Raw genomic sequence first — 17,633 nt, 5'->3', positions numbered from 1 at the left:
ATTCCCCAGATTCTAGAACGGTCCCAGCAGATTGGAAGGTAACAAATGTAACCCTGCTATTCAAGAAAGGAGGGACAGTGAAAACAGGGAACTTCATGACAGTTAGCCTGACATCAGTCTTCAGGAAAATGCAGGAATCCATTATTAAGGAAGTAGTAACAGGGCACTTAGAAAATCATAATACGATTAAGCAGAGTCAACAGAAAGGGAAATCATGTTTGACAAATTTGTTAGAGATTTTGAGGATGTAACCTGCAGGGTAGATAAAGGGGAACCAGTGGAGGTAGAATATTTGGATTTGCAAAAGGCATTCGGTAAGGTGCCACATAAAAGGTTGCAACGCAAGATAAGGGCTAATGTATGAGCATGGATAGAGGATTGTTTAACAGACAGAAAACAGAGAGTAAGGATAAAGTGTCATTTTCAGGTTGGCAGGCTGTAACTAGCGTGGTGCCTCAAGGATCAGTGCTTGGGCCTCAGCTATTTACAATCTATATTAACGACTTAGATGAAGGGACTGAGTGCAATGTATCCAAGTTTGCTGATGATATAAAGCTAGGTGGGAAAGTAAGCTGTGAGGAGGATACAAAGAGCCTGCAAAGGGATATAGACAGGTTAAGTGGCAGACGGAGTATAATGTGGGGAAATGTATGGTTATTCACTTTGGCAGGGAGAATAGAAAAACAATGTTTTTTAAATGGCGAGAAACTATTAAATGATGATGTTCAGAGAGATTTAGGTGTCCTCGTACAGGAAACACAGAGTTAGCATGCAGGTGCAGCAAGCAATTAGGAAGGCAAATGGCATGTTGGCCTTTATTGCAAGGGGGTTGGAGTACAGGAGTAAGGAAGTCTTGCTACAATTGTACAGGGCCTTGGTACACACCTGGAGTACTGTGCACAGTTTTGGTCTCCTTATCTGAGGAAGGATATACTTGCCTTGGAGGCGATGCAACAAAGGTTCACTAGATTGATTCCTGGGATGGGAGGGTTGTCCTATGAGGAGAGATTGAGCCTCTACTCTCTGAAGTTTAGAAGAATGAGAGGTCATCTCATTGAAACATATAAGATTCTGAGGGGATTGACAGGGTAGATGCTGAGAGGTTGTTTCCCCTGGCTGGAGAATCTAAAACTAGGGGGCATAGTCTCAGGATAAGGGGTCGGCCATTGAAGACTGAGATGAGGAGGAACTTCTGCACTCAGAGGGTTGTGAATCTTTGGAATTCTCTACCCCAAAGGGCTGTGGGTGCTGAATTCTTGATTATATTCAAGGCCGAGATAGATAGATTTTTTACTCTAGGGGAATCAAGGGATATTAAGATCGGGCGGGAAAGTGGAGTTGAGGTCGAAGATCAGCCATGATCTTATTGAATGGCAGAGCAGGCTCGAGGGGCCGTATGACCTACTCCTGCTCCTAATTCTTGTGTTATGTTAACCTTCGCTATTATTGCTGTCCTCCTTGGTCAGTCCAGACTACAGACAGATCCATGGGTGTTGTCATCCAACAGCAGTATAACACATTAGGATGTGCACTAGGATCAGGACTGTTAAGCTTGCCTGCCTGCCGCCCCCCCCCCCAAGAAGCATAAATTCAAAGTCCAGTATGGATGGTAACCACTGGCTGCTTTCAAAAAAAGAAAGATACTTGTGTTCATATAAATGCATCTCAGTCAAACCAGCCCTGTGGTGGTGTTATGCAAAAGTACGTCAAATTACTGGAAGACACTTCATGCTGTGAAGGATCAGACAAAAGCCTCATATATGGCTAATTTTGCTGGGCTATCATAGTAGAGTGCAAAATAACTTTGAGCTTCTAATGGTAAATGGCTCATGTTTAGAGTCTACATGATAATGTGATATCAATTAATCGGTGTATAGTACTCGTTAATTGCATGCACATAAGGCTAAAGAACCTTTAAAGATGATGATCAGAGCATCTGAAACAGTCCTACATGCTGAAAACTCATTTTGGACTATTAGACTGTCTTTGTGTAGAGCTCGGAGAAAGTCATCCCATTACTGTTCAACACTACAATGCTGCCAGGCTTTTTAACTCAGGCAAAAATTAGAAAATTATTTGTGAGGGGTTTTTCTATAAGTATGGATATATCAGGAAGGAAATATATATTTTAGTTTCCCAGCTAGGAAGACCTCTCCACTCAGAAATGATGTAGTACTACTAATCTTAGCAAATTGGAGGTATAAAAGAGAATTTCTCAGGTACGCAACACGTTTCAGTACTACTTTAGGCACTAAAGACATATTGGACACTAGTTCACTATTTTCAAGGTTAAGTATAGCATAGCGAACTTGCTCCAGCACTGGTAAAATTTAATTTTTCCTTCCCAATAATATTTGTACTATTGCGGGGGGGGGGGGGGCGGTGGGGGGCAGGGTTGGAAGGAAAAAGATACGGCAGTGCGAAAGGATGCATTAATTCTCTTAGCACCGTTCTCCCAAAATAGAAAGGAGCTAGTTGCGGTTTGGTCTCCAAGGTTGAAAAAGCTAGCAACACTATTCTAGGCTCACATCTGCCTGGGTCCCTGCATTAATCCCATTGTTATTGAAACCAAAAGGCCAGTACCATAAAGCCCATGTTAAAATGGCAACCTATCATTTTATAAGTCCTATATACTGCAATCAGGTTGCAATTGTATAGACAAACAGAATACTAGTGTGTATGAACAACTTATCAGTTTCGTGAGTGCTACAGCAAAATGCAATGATAACTTGCTTCAACAAATGCATCAGTTTCTGGACATTATGACCTTGATATTCCTGGACACACTTAAATTCAGGTAGATGGCCTGAGAAAGGAAAAGGGGCAGGGAGGCTTGCTGTTGATTACCTGCACCAAAACAAAACAATCGCTACTCTGATTTTTCCCTAATCCCTCCATAGCCAGATCTGGGATCAGTATGGTGTCCAAGAAGCAGTAAACATCTCAACAGCCAGAGATTACAGAATACAACATCCCTGCTGGAATGAGAGGACTGGAAGAGACTTCCATTACCGTACAATACCGCGTTATCAAGGATTTAAAGGAAGTTGCTATTTGCAAAGAATTTGAAGTCAGTGTAACCTTATAAATAATGATATTTAATAAATAATGGATTCCCTCTTGGAATTCCATTGTTTCCATGCTTATAGGAAGGTGGTGATGAGGACAGGGAGAAATCCAGCATCATGTACATAAGCACCATTCAAAACATAGATACCGATGTCAGAGGGTCTACAGACCAAGGAGATCATTTATGGATCTCTTCCAAAGGTAGTGTGAAAAAAGACTGGGCAATGGTGTCCCACAGGGTTCAGTTCTGGGGCCTCTCCTGTTCACTGTGTATATCAAAGATTTGGATTTGGGCCTAGAGGGAGTGGTGTTGAAGTTTGCAGATGATACCAAATAACTTGCATTTAAGAGCACCTTTAACGTAGCAAAATGTCCCATGGTGCTTAGATAGGAGGTATAGTTAATTTTTTTTAGAAGACCAAAGGAAGCTCCAATGGGATTTTGATAAGATGGATGAATGGGCTTAAAATGTATCAGATGGAACTAAATATCAGCAAGTGTGAGGTAATGCATTTTAGTCAAAAAATAGCAGTATAGTAATTATAAAATAACAGAAAACGCTGGAAAAACTCAGCAGGCCAGGCAGCATCCGTGGAGAGAGAAACAGAGTTAACATTTCAGGTCTGGGACCCTTCATCAGAACTGGAAAAAGCTGGAGATGTAACATATTAAGCAGGTGCAGAGACGGGGGGGGGGGGGGGGGGGTGCGGGGGAGGAAGGAATTGAAGGAACATACTGTACTTTTGTAGGAGGCAGGAAAGATAAAATGTTGCAAATGGGAATGGCAAAAATCATACAGCATGAAAAATGGGGGCAGGGGTTATAGTTTAAAATTGTTGAACTCAATGTTGAGTCCAGACGGCTGTAAAGTGCCTAATCGAAAGATGAGGTGCTGTTCCTCGAGCTTACGTCGAGTTACATTGGAACAATGCAATAGGCCGAGGACAGAGAGATCAGAGTGGGAGTGAAGCGGTGAATTAAGGTGACAGGCGACTGGAAGCTCAGGGTCACCCTTACGGACTGAACGGAGGTGTTCTGCAAAGCGGTTGCCCAATCTGTGTTTGGTCTCCCCAGTGTAGAGGAGACTGCATCATGAGCAGCGAATACAGTATACTAAATTGCAAGTAGTACAAGTAAATCGCTGTTTCACCTGGAAGGGGTGTTTGGGGCCCTGGACAGTGGGAAGAAAGGAGGTAAAAGGGTATGTGTTGCATCTCCTGTGCTTGCACGGGAAGGTGCCAGGCAAAGGGGAAGGGCTGTTAGGGGTGATTGAGGAGTGGAACAGGGTGTCTCGGAGGGAGCAGTCCTTCAGAATGTTGAAAGGGGAGGTGAGGGGAAGATGCGTTTGGTGGTGGGATCACGTTGGAGATGGCGGAAAATGATCCGTTGAATGTGGAGGCTGGTGGGGTGAAAGGTGAGGGCAAGGGGAACCCTATCATGGTTCTGGGAGGGAGGGGAAGGGGCAAGAGCAGAAGTGCGGGAAATGGAACAGAGACGGTCAAGGGCCGTGTCAACCACAGTAGAGGGGAATCCTCAGTTGAGGAAAAAAGACATGTCAGAAGCACTGGTATGGAAGGTGGCATCGTCAGAACAGACGCGATGGAGATGGAGAAACTGGGAGAATGGAATAGAGTCCTTACAGGAAGCGGGGTGGGAGGAAGTGTAGTCCAAGTAGCTGTGGGAGTCAGTGGGCTTGTAGTGGATGTTTGTCGAAAGCCGATCGCCAGAAATGGAGATGGAGAAGTCAAGGAAGGGAAGAGAAGAGTCGGAGATGGACCATGTGAAGGTGAGGGAAGGGTGGAAATTGGAAGTAGAGTGAATGAACTTATCTAGTTCAGGGTGAGAGCAGGAAATGGCACAGATACAGTCATCGACGTACCGGAAAAAGAGGTGAGGGAGGGGACCCAAGTACAACTGGAACAAAGAATGTTCCACATATCCCATGAAAAGGCAGGCATAGCTAGGTCCCATGCGGGTACCCATAGCAACACCTTTAATTTGGAGGAAGTGAGTGGAGTCAGAGGAGAAGTTGTTTAATGTGAGAACAAGTTCAGCCAGGCAGAGGAGGGTGGTGGTGGATGGGGACTGGTTGGGCCTCTATATATAGTAATTATATCCTGAATGGAAGTGGGCTTGGTACAGTAGAACAGAAGGACTTGGGGGTACAGGTTTACAGGATATTAAAGGCAGCACCTAAGGTTGATAAGGCCATTAAAGAAAAGTAATGAAATTCTACGTTTTATCACTAGACATAGAATATATAGAAGCTATTGGTAAGCCAAATAAAACCTTAACACAATTTCAGTTAGAGCACTGTATGCAGTTTTGGGATACACACTATAGGAAAGATATTGAGGCTTTAGAAATTATGCAACAAAAGGTTCAGTAGGATGTTGCCCTGTATGAGGAAATCAAATATGAAGAAAAACTTGAAAACTGTTTTTTTTGTTAGAACAATGGAGATTATGGGGGTGTTAAGTGTTTAAAATTATGAAAGAAGCAGACTGCAGTTTCCAGTAGTTGAAGGGTCTAAAACAAGGGGTCATAGGCATAAGATTGGTGTCAACAGCTGGCATAACTCACTGGAGTGCTTCTCCAGGAAATAAATAGAAGTTACAACATTGAAACGGGCCATTCCGCCAGTCATTCATGCCAGCGTTACCCTCCAAGTGATTTAAAACAGAGAGCGAGAGAAACTTATTTACAGAGCATGTGAAGATGTGGAATTCACTTCCTGGGTTAGTGGTTAGGCCAAAACTGTCAACATTCAAGATTAGATTAGATGGGTGGATGAATGAAAAGGGGTTAAAGGGATATAGGAACAGGACAGGTAAAAGTGATTAGGACTATTTTCTCACTTGGAGGGTAACGCTGGCATGAATGACTTTGGCGGAATGGCCTGTTTCAATGTTGTAACTTCCCGGAGAAGCACTCCAGTGAGTTATGCCAGCTGTTGACACCAAACCTCAAGTCTCTTTCTACAAGGGGCACCTCGTCAGTGGCTGTAAATGTAACAACAGCTCTAAATGTTTATGCCACATGATGTTTCCAGGGAATGTTGGGTGACATACATAAAATAGTCAATCAGCAGTGCACCATTGCATTAAACAGGTGACAGATGGCCTGTTCATGAGGGCCCCAGATTTGATATTCTTCCCCATGAACCCACCAGAGCAGAGACAGTGAGCACTCAAATTTTATAAAGTAAGATTTCCCCAAGTACTGGTTTCAGAAGCTTCCTCCTGTGCTGGTATTGGAGGGGGCTGGATTGATGCAGCCACATTGTCATTATCACAAGAATTAATGATACTAATCGCTCCTTTCAGCATCACCGTGACTCCCCACTCGTCTCGTCACAAGGAGCTTAGCAGCAAACAACCTGATCTATTCACATTCCCTTTGTCACCTTCAGATTCGATGCTCTCCTGTTCAGCCTTCTATCCTCCACAAACTTCAGCTCATCCAGAACTCTGCTCCTGGCATCCTATCCCACACTAAGTCCCTCGCACCCATTATCCCTGTCCTTGCTGGCCTACACTGACTCCTGGTGCCCCAATGCCTCAAATTTAAAATGCTCATCCTTATGTTTAAATCCATGTCCTCTTGTGCACCCCTCTCCATGCTCCACCATTGACAGCTATGCCTTGAGATATCTAGGTACAACTTTCTGGAATTAACTCTCTATACCCCTCCACTTCCCTCTCCTCCTTTAAGGAGCTTCTTAAAGGCCATCTCTTTGACCAAGCTTTTGGTCACCATTCCCAATCTCTCCATCTTTGATTCAACGTCCATTTTTACCCCTTAACGCTTTGTGAAGCACCTTGGAACATTTGTTCTACATTAAATGCACTATATAAATACAAGTTATTACTGTTATAAAAATCAGTCTTACCCTCTGTTTGAATGACAGCCTAGTCATTACGCAAGGATTAATTAGATGTCACCTAGATGTCCAACAAAAAAATCGATTATGATTTTAATCCTGACATACAAGAGCCCACATTGTAATTCTTTCACATACTAAGTTAAATGTCAAAAGTATCTATATTAAAATGTATCCCTTTAATAGGCTAGAATGATAGACAATGCATGCGCTTTTGAGATGGAATAAGTGAAAAGGGAGGAGGAAAGACCATTGGCAGAATTTTTATTTTGAAACTTCTCAAAATATAATGCCATAAAGTTCCAACAGTGTAATACTACCAATATAGGCTTTTAGTCATCCATTTTCTTCAAGTATATTAAAAATTAATCTCATTAATCCATTTATTAGTTTAATAGATAGAAGATCTGTACTTCAGCTAAATAAAAATTGTCATGTATGAAGAACACAACACAAAAATAGACTGCATAATTCACTTATGTTCAGTTTTAAAATTGTATTCCATTCAAATGTGTTAAGCAGCAAGGCACTTTAGAAATGGTTACTTCACTCACTCAGTCTTTAACTGCTGCATGGAGAAACAGCATTTTAATTAAAAGTTGTCTGAGATAATCATTGCATAGACACTCAAAATTCCAAATGTCCCTCTGTAAAAACAGGGCCATTCGTTATTGCCATATGCCCTGCAACACTGTACTCCACACACTTCAGACAGTAAAAGCAAGATCGATGGTCTGGTCTGGTCCCAAATGTATCACATGGGTCTGCTCTCGCTCAGATATTCTTGATTTTGCTGTCACTGCGTAAGAACCTGGGGCCACTTGAATATGAACCTCGTCAGTGCATTTAATCTGTTTGATAGAAAAAGAGAGGCAATTGTCACTGAGAGCAGATCACATTAGATTTGCTTGTATTTAAAAAAAACTCACCATTACTGTATATAGGTGCCTGCCTTATTGTTAGGCACTTCACTTTTGCCAAATCAACTGCTGTACAAGGACTGCCTGCTAGGTCGCATGTAGGCCTGGTGTCACCCCCACCCCCGAGTGCAGCTGGCGCCGGCTGTCTCAGGGCCAACCAATCTTGCAGTGGGGACCTCAAACAGGCATTCGGCCCCTTATTTGCAAATGCAAAGGGGCCAATGCCTGTTTCAGGAATGCACACTGCACGCCGATTTTTTTGACCTTTACCAATATGGCGGGCAGAGCACCCGTGGCTCATAATGATTGTGCGCTTCCTGGTCACCATGTTGGAGGCTTGGGAAGCCATGTAGCACCTGAAAAACTGCCGCTGCACAGCTAAGTTTCTAGTCCTGCGTGTTTAAATTCTCCAGTTCTGGATTTAGCTCAGTGTACGTTAAGCTCTAGTTCCTGTAGGAAAAGTTGGAGTTTCGGATGAATGTGTTTATCACTAAAGCAGCTTTTGAAAACAAAATTAAGTGAAACTAAACCCCTGAAAATGAAAGAGCATTCAGTCGGAGCAGATTATGTAGTCTAACCAGCTTAATCCTCAAACTAAATGAGTCAACTATTTGGCTAATAATGCAATGAAAACTCAAACATAACTGAAATAAAAACAGAGAATGCTAAAACGCAGAGCAGGTCAGCAACTAAAAGAGAAAGACAAATTAATGTGTTGAGCAGGATGCTTCACGGGAGCTCAACTGAAAACATGAATCTGTCTTCCTTTTTCAAATGCGATCTGGCCAGCTGTGCATTTCCAGTTTTCTATTTTTATTTCAAATTTCCAGCATTTGCATTTTTTTCTTTTTCGCTCTCAACAGAACTGTAGCCAAAGCCTGGCACAGGTTCACTTTGAAGCTGCAGTGTGGCTACTCCTCAAGCCATTCTAGACCTAGACCCCAGATATCACACTCACAGGAGCTTTGGTGGTTAATGAACCCAAGTGATATTTCGGATTCATGTGGTATCGTCGAATATGGTTTTCCTCCAATTCATCCCTTTCACACAGTGGTACACTCTTGTAGTAGTGCTGCAAGTTAAAAGCTACAGGGTTAGTATTACAATAGGTTAACTGTGTTCAGACTTTATTTACATCCAGCTCACCAGAAATAGGCTGTTTTGTTTCAGTTTGTCACTAGCTCATTTGACTGATCCTTCAGCATAATCATTATGGTACATCGAGTTGCAGAACACACCCCACCCATGGTGATTGCACACCATGTATTTTTCTGCCAGCAGTTCAGTGTCATTTTATGGTGCTGTTATATTCAAGACACCAGTTTCAGATTAATACCTGCTTATAGCGACGTGAGGTTAGCAGAGTTATATCGCTGGTTCTGCATCACTGACTAGTCAATGCAAATCTCTGCACATGCATGCTTCTGTAGAGCTCAGCTCACCCATACCCAAATACAGGTTAAAATTCAGTGTTACTGAAGAACAACAGGACAGCAAGTGCTTTGCTCACATTAAAAGGGTTAAATAATCAGGTTCAAAAAGGAGTTCCACCTCAGTTGCAATTATACCACAAAATTAACTCCGAGCTGGGCTTGTACTACTTGTCAATATTAGATCCGGCCAACTTAATTTCCAAATATATCCATGGCTGACAAATATAAATCAGTTTTGGCTTTGCATTGGTGCAAAATGTACTGTATAACTGGTCTAGAAGAAGCAACAGACCTTCACATCAGTGAGGGAGGAGAGTAGTCTGTATTGTCCTTTCTACTAGTAAAAGTAATGTAGATAAAAAAAATACATCAGTGTCTAGCATCAGTATGTTTAGTTCTCCAGGGTTCATTCACCCTCCTGCCCACAACCACCAATAATCACTCAGATTAAAGGTGCGAAGGGTGGCCCGAGTTAGTGAACTGCACCCAGTCTCCACTTGTTCAGTTTATCTTTCTGTAATCCATTGTTACATTAGGAATTTAAATGGTCCAAAGGGCAATTAAGTATGCCCCCAAAGTGTTAACACATTTTGTTTAAAAAACCAAAATATCAAAACTGAAGTTGTAAACAAAAAAGTGTGAAAGAAACCTAATTATTTGCTGCTATTTTTTTGACTGAGATAATCTGAAGAGGTTGTTGAGAAAACACGGGGAAGCCAAGCAGATGGCAATTTAGAGAATTTTCCAACAATAATTAACCTTTAATTGACCTCAGGACCTAATCACCTTGACCTATTTAGAGCATCTCCCCAAAGGAGCCCTTACAGGACCCCGGCAGGTTAGCATTACAACTGTGCTTCAGACCCCAGACTACCTGTGAGCAATGCCACAGATCAGCCTGCATGTAAATAAAAACAAATACTTACACATTAGGACTAAACCTCAGCTTTCACCAGAAATGAAATAAAATGGAAGTTTAATAAGTAATTAATACTACTAAATTCCCATCCATCAGCTCAGTAGCGATGATGCAGGCGAATTAATTCACTCCACAGTTATCAGTTCTGAACTAGCCGGGCTGCTTCAGTCATCTGTATCCCTTTCTGCGAGAAGTCACTCTTGACCTTGTCTATCCAGCGCTTCCCTGGTCTTCCTCAACTTCTTGTTCCATGTGCCGCTGTATCCAGGCCCATGAAAGGTATTCTAGCTGTTTCCATTGCAGTCATCTTTCTTGGATCTTCTGTACAAGTGGTGTTTCTTGTCCAAGCCATGTTCTTATTATATCATTCTTGATTCTTTGTATCCTGGATATTCCCAGTACTCCTCTCAACCAACTTATATCTGCTGTTCACATCTTTTACTCATCAACTTTTCTCATGTTCCAGCACTTAAGATACTTACAAAAATGTGGGATAGCTATCGCTTCACAAACTCTCGTTTTTGGTTTTTATCTAAATATCTTTAGCTTTCCATATCCAAGAGCAGCAGAAGCAAGTCCAATACTTCTTCAGAACTCCTATCTGACACTAACCCACCTACATCTATCTGACACTAACCCACCCACATTTTTCCACCTGTTCAACTGCATCCCTTCCAACCGTAACATGTACATCTTCCTGATGTTTCACAAATGACATGACCTTTATGATTAATATTTGTTGTGATACAAAACCAACTTGAGTTTGTTAATTAAATTGATGAATAATTGTAATCCTCTAATTTGGAGAACATGCTCAGACAGTACCACCGCAACACAAAACTCAATTTGCTTCAGATTGTAAAAGTGTCTTGAAATTTGGTGAAGAAAAACATTGTAGAGATCCTAATAACTGCTTATCTTACCTTACACTGCCTGGTGGTGTGAGCCATACATTGCAGAACTGAAGCAAAGGCTTCATTGAGGTCAGTCCACTCTGCTTCACCCTGAAAAAGAGACACCAGAATCACACTGGGGTTCTATTTGCCATAAGCCAGTCAGTCTACAGTGATGCGGACACTATAACAAGCTTACACCTACTGCTAAGATAGTAGCAATAATAAGATAAAATATCTTTTTGAACCTGCCATCACTGTCAAATAAATAATGCCGTAATTGGTAGGAGAGCAACACAAGAGTGAGATGATATTAAAATTTGAGGCATGGTGAATAATTGAGAACCAAGGAAAGCTGCAATGGGATACTGGTAAGATGATGGAATAGACAAAGTGTCAGATGGAATTTAATATCAGTAAATGTGAGGTGGTTCATTTTGACAGAAAAAACCCCATTTTGAATGGGAGGATTATCAGTAAAGATTGAGCAGGCCAGGGCTCTTTCCTCTGGAAGAGAGAAGGCTTGATAGAGGTCTTTAGAAAGGGATTTGATAGAATGGACATGGGAAAAACTGTTTCCACTCGTGGGTGGGTCCAGAATAAGGAGTCATAAATATGAGACAGCCACTGACAGATCAAGTAAATAATTTAGGAGGAATTCCTTAGATGGAGAGTGGGGAGAATGTGGAACTCGCTGCCACATGGAGTGATTGAAGCAGATTCCATTGATACATTTAAAGGGAGGCTTGATGCATACATGAGAGAAAGGAATAGACAATTAGAGTGGGAGAAGGCTCATGTGGAGTATAAACTCTGACATAGACCAGTTGGGCCAAATGGCCGGTTTCTGTGCTGTAGATTCTATACGTGTATGTAAATCTGAAGAAAGACCTGAAACATTGGGTTGCTTTTGTTAAGACAGAGGAAATTATGGGGCGATTCAGGGATTATAGTATTTACAACACAGAAACAGGACATTAGGCCCAACAGGTCCATGCCGGTGTTTATGCTCCACGCGAGCTTCCTCCCACCCTTCTTCATCTAACCCCATCAACATATCCTTCGATTCCTTTCTCCCTCATGTGTTTATCTTACTTCCCCAGAAATTCATCGACGCTATTCGCCTCAACTAGTCCTTGTAGTAGCGAGTTCCACATTCTAACCACTCTCTCGGTAAAGAAGTTTCTTCTGAATTCACTATTGGATTTATTGGTGACTATCTTATATTTATAGCCCCTAGTTCTGGTCTCCCCACAAGTGAAAACATCTTCTCTACGTCTACTGGTCTCCCCACAAGTGAAAACATCTTCTCTACGTCTACCCTATGAAACCCTTTCATAATCTTAAAAACCTCTATCAGGTCACCTCTCAGTCATTTTTCTAGAGAAAAGAACCCCAGCCTGTTCAATCTTTCCTGATAGGTATAACCTCTCAGTTCTGGTATCATTCTACTAAATCTTTTTTGTACCTTCTCCAGTGCCTCTTTATCCTTTTTATATTACGAGGACCAGAACTGTTCACTGTGCTCCAAGTGTAGTCTAACCAAGGTTCTATACAAGTTTAACATTTTCAAATCATTCACTATGCCTCAAATTTTATCATCTCACTCTTGGGTTGCTCTCTTACCAACTATGGCACTGCTTTTCAATTCGATCCCTCCAGAAATAAACCCCACATTTTGTTTGCTTTTTTAATGGCATTAACCTTAGTCGCTACTTTTAGTAATTCGTGCATCTGTACCCCGCCGATCCCTCTGCTCCTCTACCCCATTTAGACATTTATTCACCAAGGAGTATGTGGCCTTATTCTTCCTACCGAAATGCACTACCTAACACTTTACCTATATGGAAATTAAATTTGCAGAATGGGCGTGTAATTGGCAAATTATTAATGTCTTCCTGTATTTTGTCGTCATTCTCCTCTGTATTAACTATACCCCCCAATTTGGTGTCGTCCGCAAATGTTTTAATTGTACAGGAAACTTTCGATTAACCGGCCCCTAAATAACCGGAACGCTCTATCCACCGGCAAAATTCAGGAGACGGTTCAGGTAACTTTTTTTACTTTTAGTTTCTTTTTTTAATTGATTTGTTGCTGTGCAAGGGTGTAGCTGAAGCTGTTGCTAAGCTACAGACGCTTGCAACTTGTGCCGATTGTTTTGAAGCTGTTGAGGGTTTGTTGCTTTATACGGAGCTCTGAGCTCCATATCTTTTACTATAGCGTTCGGTTATCCGGAATTGTTGATGAACCGGCAACACGTCGGTCCCAGCCGTGCCGGATACCAGAAAGTTTCCTGTACTTACGATTCCCAAATCCAAATCATTTATGTAAATAGTGAACAACAGTGGTCCCAGCACTGATCCTTTTGGAATATCACTTCCACCTTTTGCCAGTCTGAGTAACTACCTTTAACCTCAACTCTCTCTTGTAGCCAGCTTGCTATCCATTCTGGATGGGACAGAATACATAGAAACAGACTGTTTCCAGTGGTTGAGGGGTCCAGAACGAGCAGATGTAGATACAAGGTTAAACGTAAGATAGTTAGGACAGAGGGCAGGAGAAACCTCTCTTTTAATACAGAGGGTTGTGAGGCTGTGGACTGCACGCCCAGAATTAGTGACTGAAGCAGAGACCATGCTAACTTTTAAGAATAGATTAGATGGATGGTTGAAGGACAATAAAGGGATATGGCAACAGAGCAAGCACATGGGATTAGGACTGCTGCTCGCATGAAGGATAAACATCAACACGGACATTTTGGTTCAATCGACCTGTTTCCATGTTGTCATTTCAATAATAACAATTTTAAAATTTCAATAGCTTTCAAGATCTTATTATTCAGTTCCAGTGCTTTACAGTACATTGCTTTCTTGATATACAGCAAGGTGATGGAAGTATAAAATGATTAACAGTGGTCTCTGGGTGTCCCTGGCATTTTCAATGATTTTAGTTATCTAAGAATTTACCAAATGTCATTAATGATTTGTGTTCAAGAAAAACCTATCATTGGTACTTTGAACTGTTTCTAGGAAAACAAATCAAATAGAATTTTCCACAACCTTATTTCTCACTGAATGTGCTGCTATTCCACACACTCCATCCCATGCGATCACCTTATCTCTTGCTGTTGAAGGTGCTGCTGTTCCGCACACTACATCTTGTCCTGTCACCTTAGCTCTCACTATTGAAGGGCCTGCTATACCACATACTCCATCTTGTGCCAACTCCTCATCTCTTGATGTTGAAGATACTGCTATTCTGCATATTCCATCTTGTGCTAACCCCTCATCTCCTGCTGTTGCACACAGTGCTGTTGCACATATTTTATCTTGTGCTTTCATCTCATCTCTTGCTGTTGAAGATGACATTTCACATATTTTCTCCTCTGTTAAAACTTCAGCTTCCCCTGTTGAAGATGCTATTTTACATGCTTCATCATGTGCCAATATCTCATCACTTGGTGTTGAAGACTTTGTTATTTGGCATACTTCAGTTTGTACTTTTACCTCATCTTCCTCTGTTTCCCTTGCTCTATCACATAGCAGATCATTCAACGACCAATGAACTCTCCTCTTCTGAGCACGTTCCAGAACTTCACGCCCAAGCTTTGATGAGCGCCTCAAAGCACTTTGAAGCTGGCAGCTGCCATGTTCCATGGTAACAGAACCCTGGTGGAACAGGAAATTGCTCAACATCTATTTTGACAATCAAAAAGTTATTAACTATGACTTTTATGTAAGCCCGTTTTGGCAAATCATTCTGCACAATATTTTACAACATACACTAATCCCTTATAATTGTGTTGTGGAATTGCACAAGTCCATTATACTGCCTTGTGACAATACTATTTTGCAGCAGAAATATCCCAATAGTCTCCCAGTCTTCAGTGTAATTTTAGCTCCACTTTTAACCACCATAAGCATACGTTTTATTCTATCTAGATGACAATATACATCATGAAAATTAAATAGCACACAGTGAGTATAATGCTGCAGTTTATAGCTCCCTGATTGCTTGTCAGTTAATCCAGTGAGTACCTAAGACATGCAGACCAGGAATACCCTAGGTTTCAGCCCAATTTATGTCAAGTCAGCTGATTTAATACAGGGAAACTACATTTGGCCTCTGTGCCCATGGGCTACAGAGGGATCATTGTCCAGGTCTGTGCTCCTGATCACTATCCAGATAGCCCTGCTGGAAGTGTGTGTGTGAAAATGTTGTGTGAGGACAAGATCGGACACTGCTACCTTAATGACTGAATAGCTCAGGGTTCTGTTGATAAGATAAAAGGAGGAACGTCAAGTAATTTATCAGCTGAAGTAAAAACAGAAAATGCTGGAAATACTCAGGTCAGGCAGCATCTGTGGAGAGAGAAAGAGTTAACGTTTCATTTATCAGTTATCAAGTTAAATTTATCAGCTGATATTTTAACCCAATTAAGTACTGCCTGTTGAGTTCTCCCATCCATTCACACTTCAGTGTGCAAGTCAGGACCTATTATATTCATTTATATCTGGATGGGTAATAACATAAAACAGCCCACTCGTGTCTCTCTCTCCATCTTCCAGGACTCAATCTAATTTTTTTGAAGTATTTTCATAACCCAGCTTGTTCTTTGCTGAATCAAGGCTTTTGCATTTCCTGTGCACTTTTGATAAGTCTCTATTTCATAAATCACCGATGCTAAATGTGAAGGAGTCATTCTTTTATGCTAAGCTTATTTGTGACTCCCTCGGTTTGTAAGTATTTTTCCAGACTTTTCCATTTTTCCCCACAAGAACTTTCTACATCCATCTTATTTGGTCCCTGCAGTACTTTCAAAAAACAAACCCCTTCCCCCATCTGCTTAACAAGAATCAATTCAACTTGTTTAGCTTTTCTTCATAACTCCGCTGTCTGAATCATTAAAGCCAGAACCATTTTCATTACCTTTCACTGAATCCTGTTTCAAAACGTATTGTGAGATTGCTACTTTTACATTGCTGCAGAAAGGTTTCTGGAGCCCGGTCTCGACATAACTGAAGCGCAGCGGTGTGAGATATCCTCAGAGAGGCTGCTTGATAATTATATTAATTATAACGGCAGTGAAGCCTGGTTTAAAAGGTGCCCGGGTCTATTGGCCTAAAGCGGGCTTTTTAAAGTTGAGTGTAGGTGCGCCGTTTTAAACATTAAAAATATTTAAAATCCAATTGCTGGGACTTGGAGCTTTCTACACGCAAGTAACCAGTAATGTGCTCACGACAACCGGAATGCAGCTGCACAGCTATCATCAGACCACAGTATAACTCTGGTGCTAAAACCTGTTCTCTGACCAATTGGGCACTGCAGCCTTCCACTTGAAAAATCATCCACACATTTTTTAATCATAAAATAAGCCTCACTGCAAACATTCGCCCCCTGGGAATGGGCGGCATTAACCGGCTGACTGACACAACTGCAACTCAATTTGTTTCCCTCCTTTGCCACCCCGTTCATAATATTTTAGGAAACCTGTGTCAGAACCTCTTCTTTCAAACTGATTCGGCGCCTGGTTCCTTCCCCAAGAAATACTTCAAGCTGCGCGCAAGCCCGGGGAAGGGCCAAGCGGCTGCGACCAATAGATACAACAAAGTAACGACTCTCTTACTCCGCTACACTTTGTTCCATTCACGAGTAACTGTTATCCCGTGCAGCGCGCCAAGACGCCCATTGTGAGTCGGGCCAGGCCGCAAAGCTACATTGGAGCTGGACTCCGTCACCAGAAGACCCACCCCTTCCTCCTCACGTCAATCAAAGGTCCATTTCCCGAAGTGCAGCAGGACTCAATCGGGCGGAGCTGCAGTTGTCCCTCTTTTGGTAGGACCAGAAAATAAACAAGTAAACTTTAACTAATAAACCTTTACAAAAACGTTAATAAATCAAATTAGAATTTGGTTATCCAAATTAATTATGCACTCCAGTCCCCGCGGCGCCCACCGGTCATGGAAGTCCTCGAGCGTGCCGGCGGACACCGCGTGCTCCATCTCCAGGGCCACCCGGGCACGGAGCTGCAGTTGTCAGTGTAGGCAGGTGCTGCGGCACCACTTTATTCATAGAAACATAGACGATAGGAGCAGGAGCAGGCCATTCGGCCCCTCGAGCCTGCTCCTCCATTTAATGAGATCATGGCTGATCATCCAAATTCAGTACCCTGTCCCTGCCTTCTCCCCATATCCCTTGATCCCTTTAGCCTTAAGAAATACACCTAATTCCTTCTTAAATATATTTAATGAATTGGCTTCAATGGCCTTCTGTGGTAGAGAATTCCACAGGTTCACCACTCTGGGTGAAGAAATTCCTCCTCATCTCTGTCCTAAATGGCTTACCCCTTATCCTTATTCATATTAGTACTTACCAACTCCCCAGGATCCTCCCGGATCACCAGGAATGAAAGATTAATCTCCCAGACACTGCTGCAAACAAAATCATAGCGGCATAAAAAAAAATGTTTTTCATTTTCTTTAAACACTTTTTCGTTTGTTAGTCATAACAATATTG

At 41.9% G+C, this 17,633-nt stretch overlaps 1 protein-coding gene across 6 annotated transcripts; it reads right to left on the bottom strand.

The window, feature by feature from the left end:
• Positions 1-7,199: 7,199 nt before the first annotated feature.
• Positions 7,200-16,943, bottom strand: akip1 (A kinase (PRKA) interacting protein 1). Of its 6 annotated transcripts, none has more exons than XM_086007951.1 (6): positions 16,868-16,943; positions 15,365-15,478; positions 14,624-14,785; positions 11,148-11,228; positions 8,831-8,944; positions 7,200-7,803 (listed from the first exon to the last, which is right to left on the bottom strand). In XM_086007951.1, exons 3-6 carry the CDS (start codon positions 14,771-14,773, stop codon positions 7,660-7,662), a joined length of 489 nt encoding a protein of 162 aa, XP_085864077.1. In that variant the 5' UTR covers positions 14,774-14,785; positions 15,365-15,478; positions 16,868-16,943; the 3' UTR covers positions 7,200-7,659. The 6 variants fall into 6 exon arrangements, with proteins under 6 accessions (XP_085864077.1, XP_085864076.1, XP_085864078.1 ...); XM_086007950.1 differs by lacking the exon at positions 16,868-16,943 and adding an exon at positions 16,744-16,858; XM_086007952.1 differs by lacking the exon at positions 16,868-16,943 and adding an exon at positions 16,620-16,722.
• Positions 16,944-17,633: the final 690 nt, after the last annotated feature.

This window comes from Somniosus microcephalus, chromosome 15, assembly GCF_052327205.1.
Source record: "Somniosus microcephalus isolate GS21.2 chromosome 15, FLI_Smic_1.0, whole genome shotgun sequence".
Lineage (NCBI taxonomy): Eukaryota > Metazoa > Chordata > Chondrichthyes > Squaliformes > Somniosidae > Somniosus > Somniosus microcephalus.
Note: the sequence above shows the minus strand (reverse complement) of the source record. Positions and strands in the feature narration are given on the sequence as shown.

Coding starts and splice junctions, on each gene's coding strand:
- akip1 (XM_086007951.1), bottom strand. CDS start 14,773: ATGGAACATGGCAGCTGCCAGCTTCAAAGTGCTTTGAGGCGCTCATCA. Junction 11,229..14,623: donor GGGAAACAGAGGAAGATGAG/GTAAAAGTACAA, acceptor TCTCTTTTTCAG/GGTGAAGCAGAGTGGACTGA. Junction 7,804..8,830: donor CATTAACCACCAAAGCTCCT/GTGAGTGTGATA, acceptor TCTATCAAACAG/ATTAAATGCACTGACGAGGT.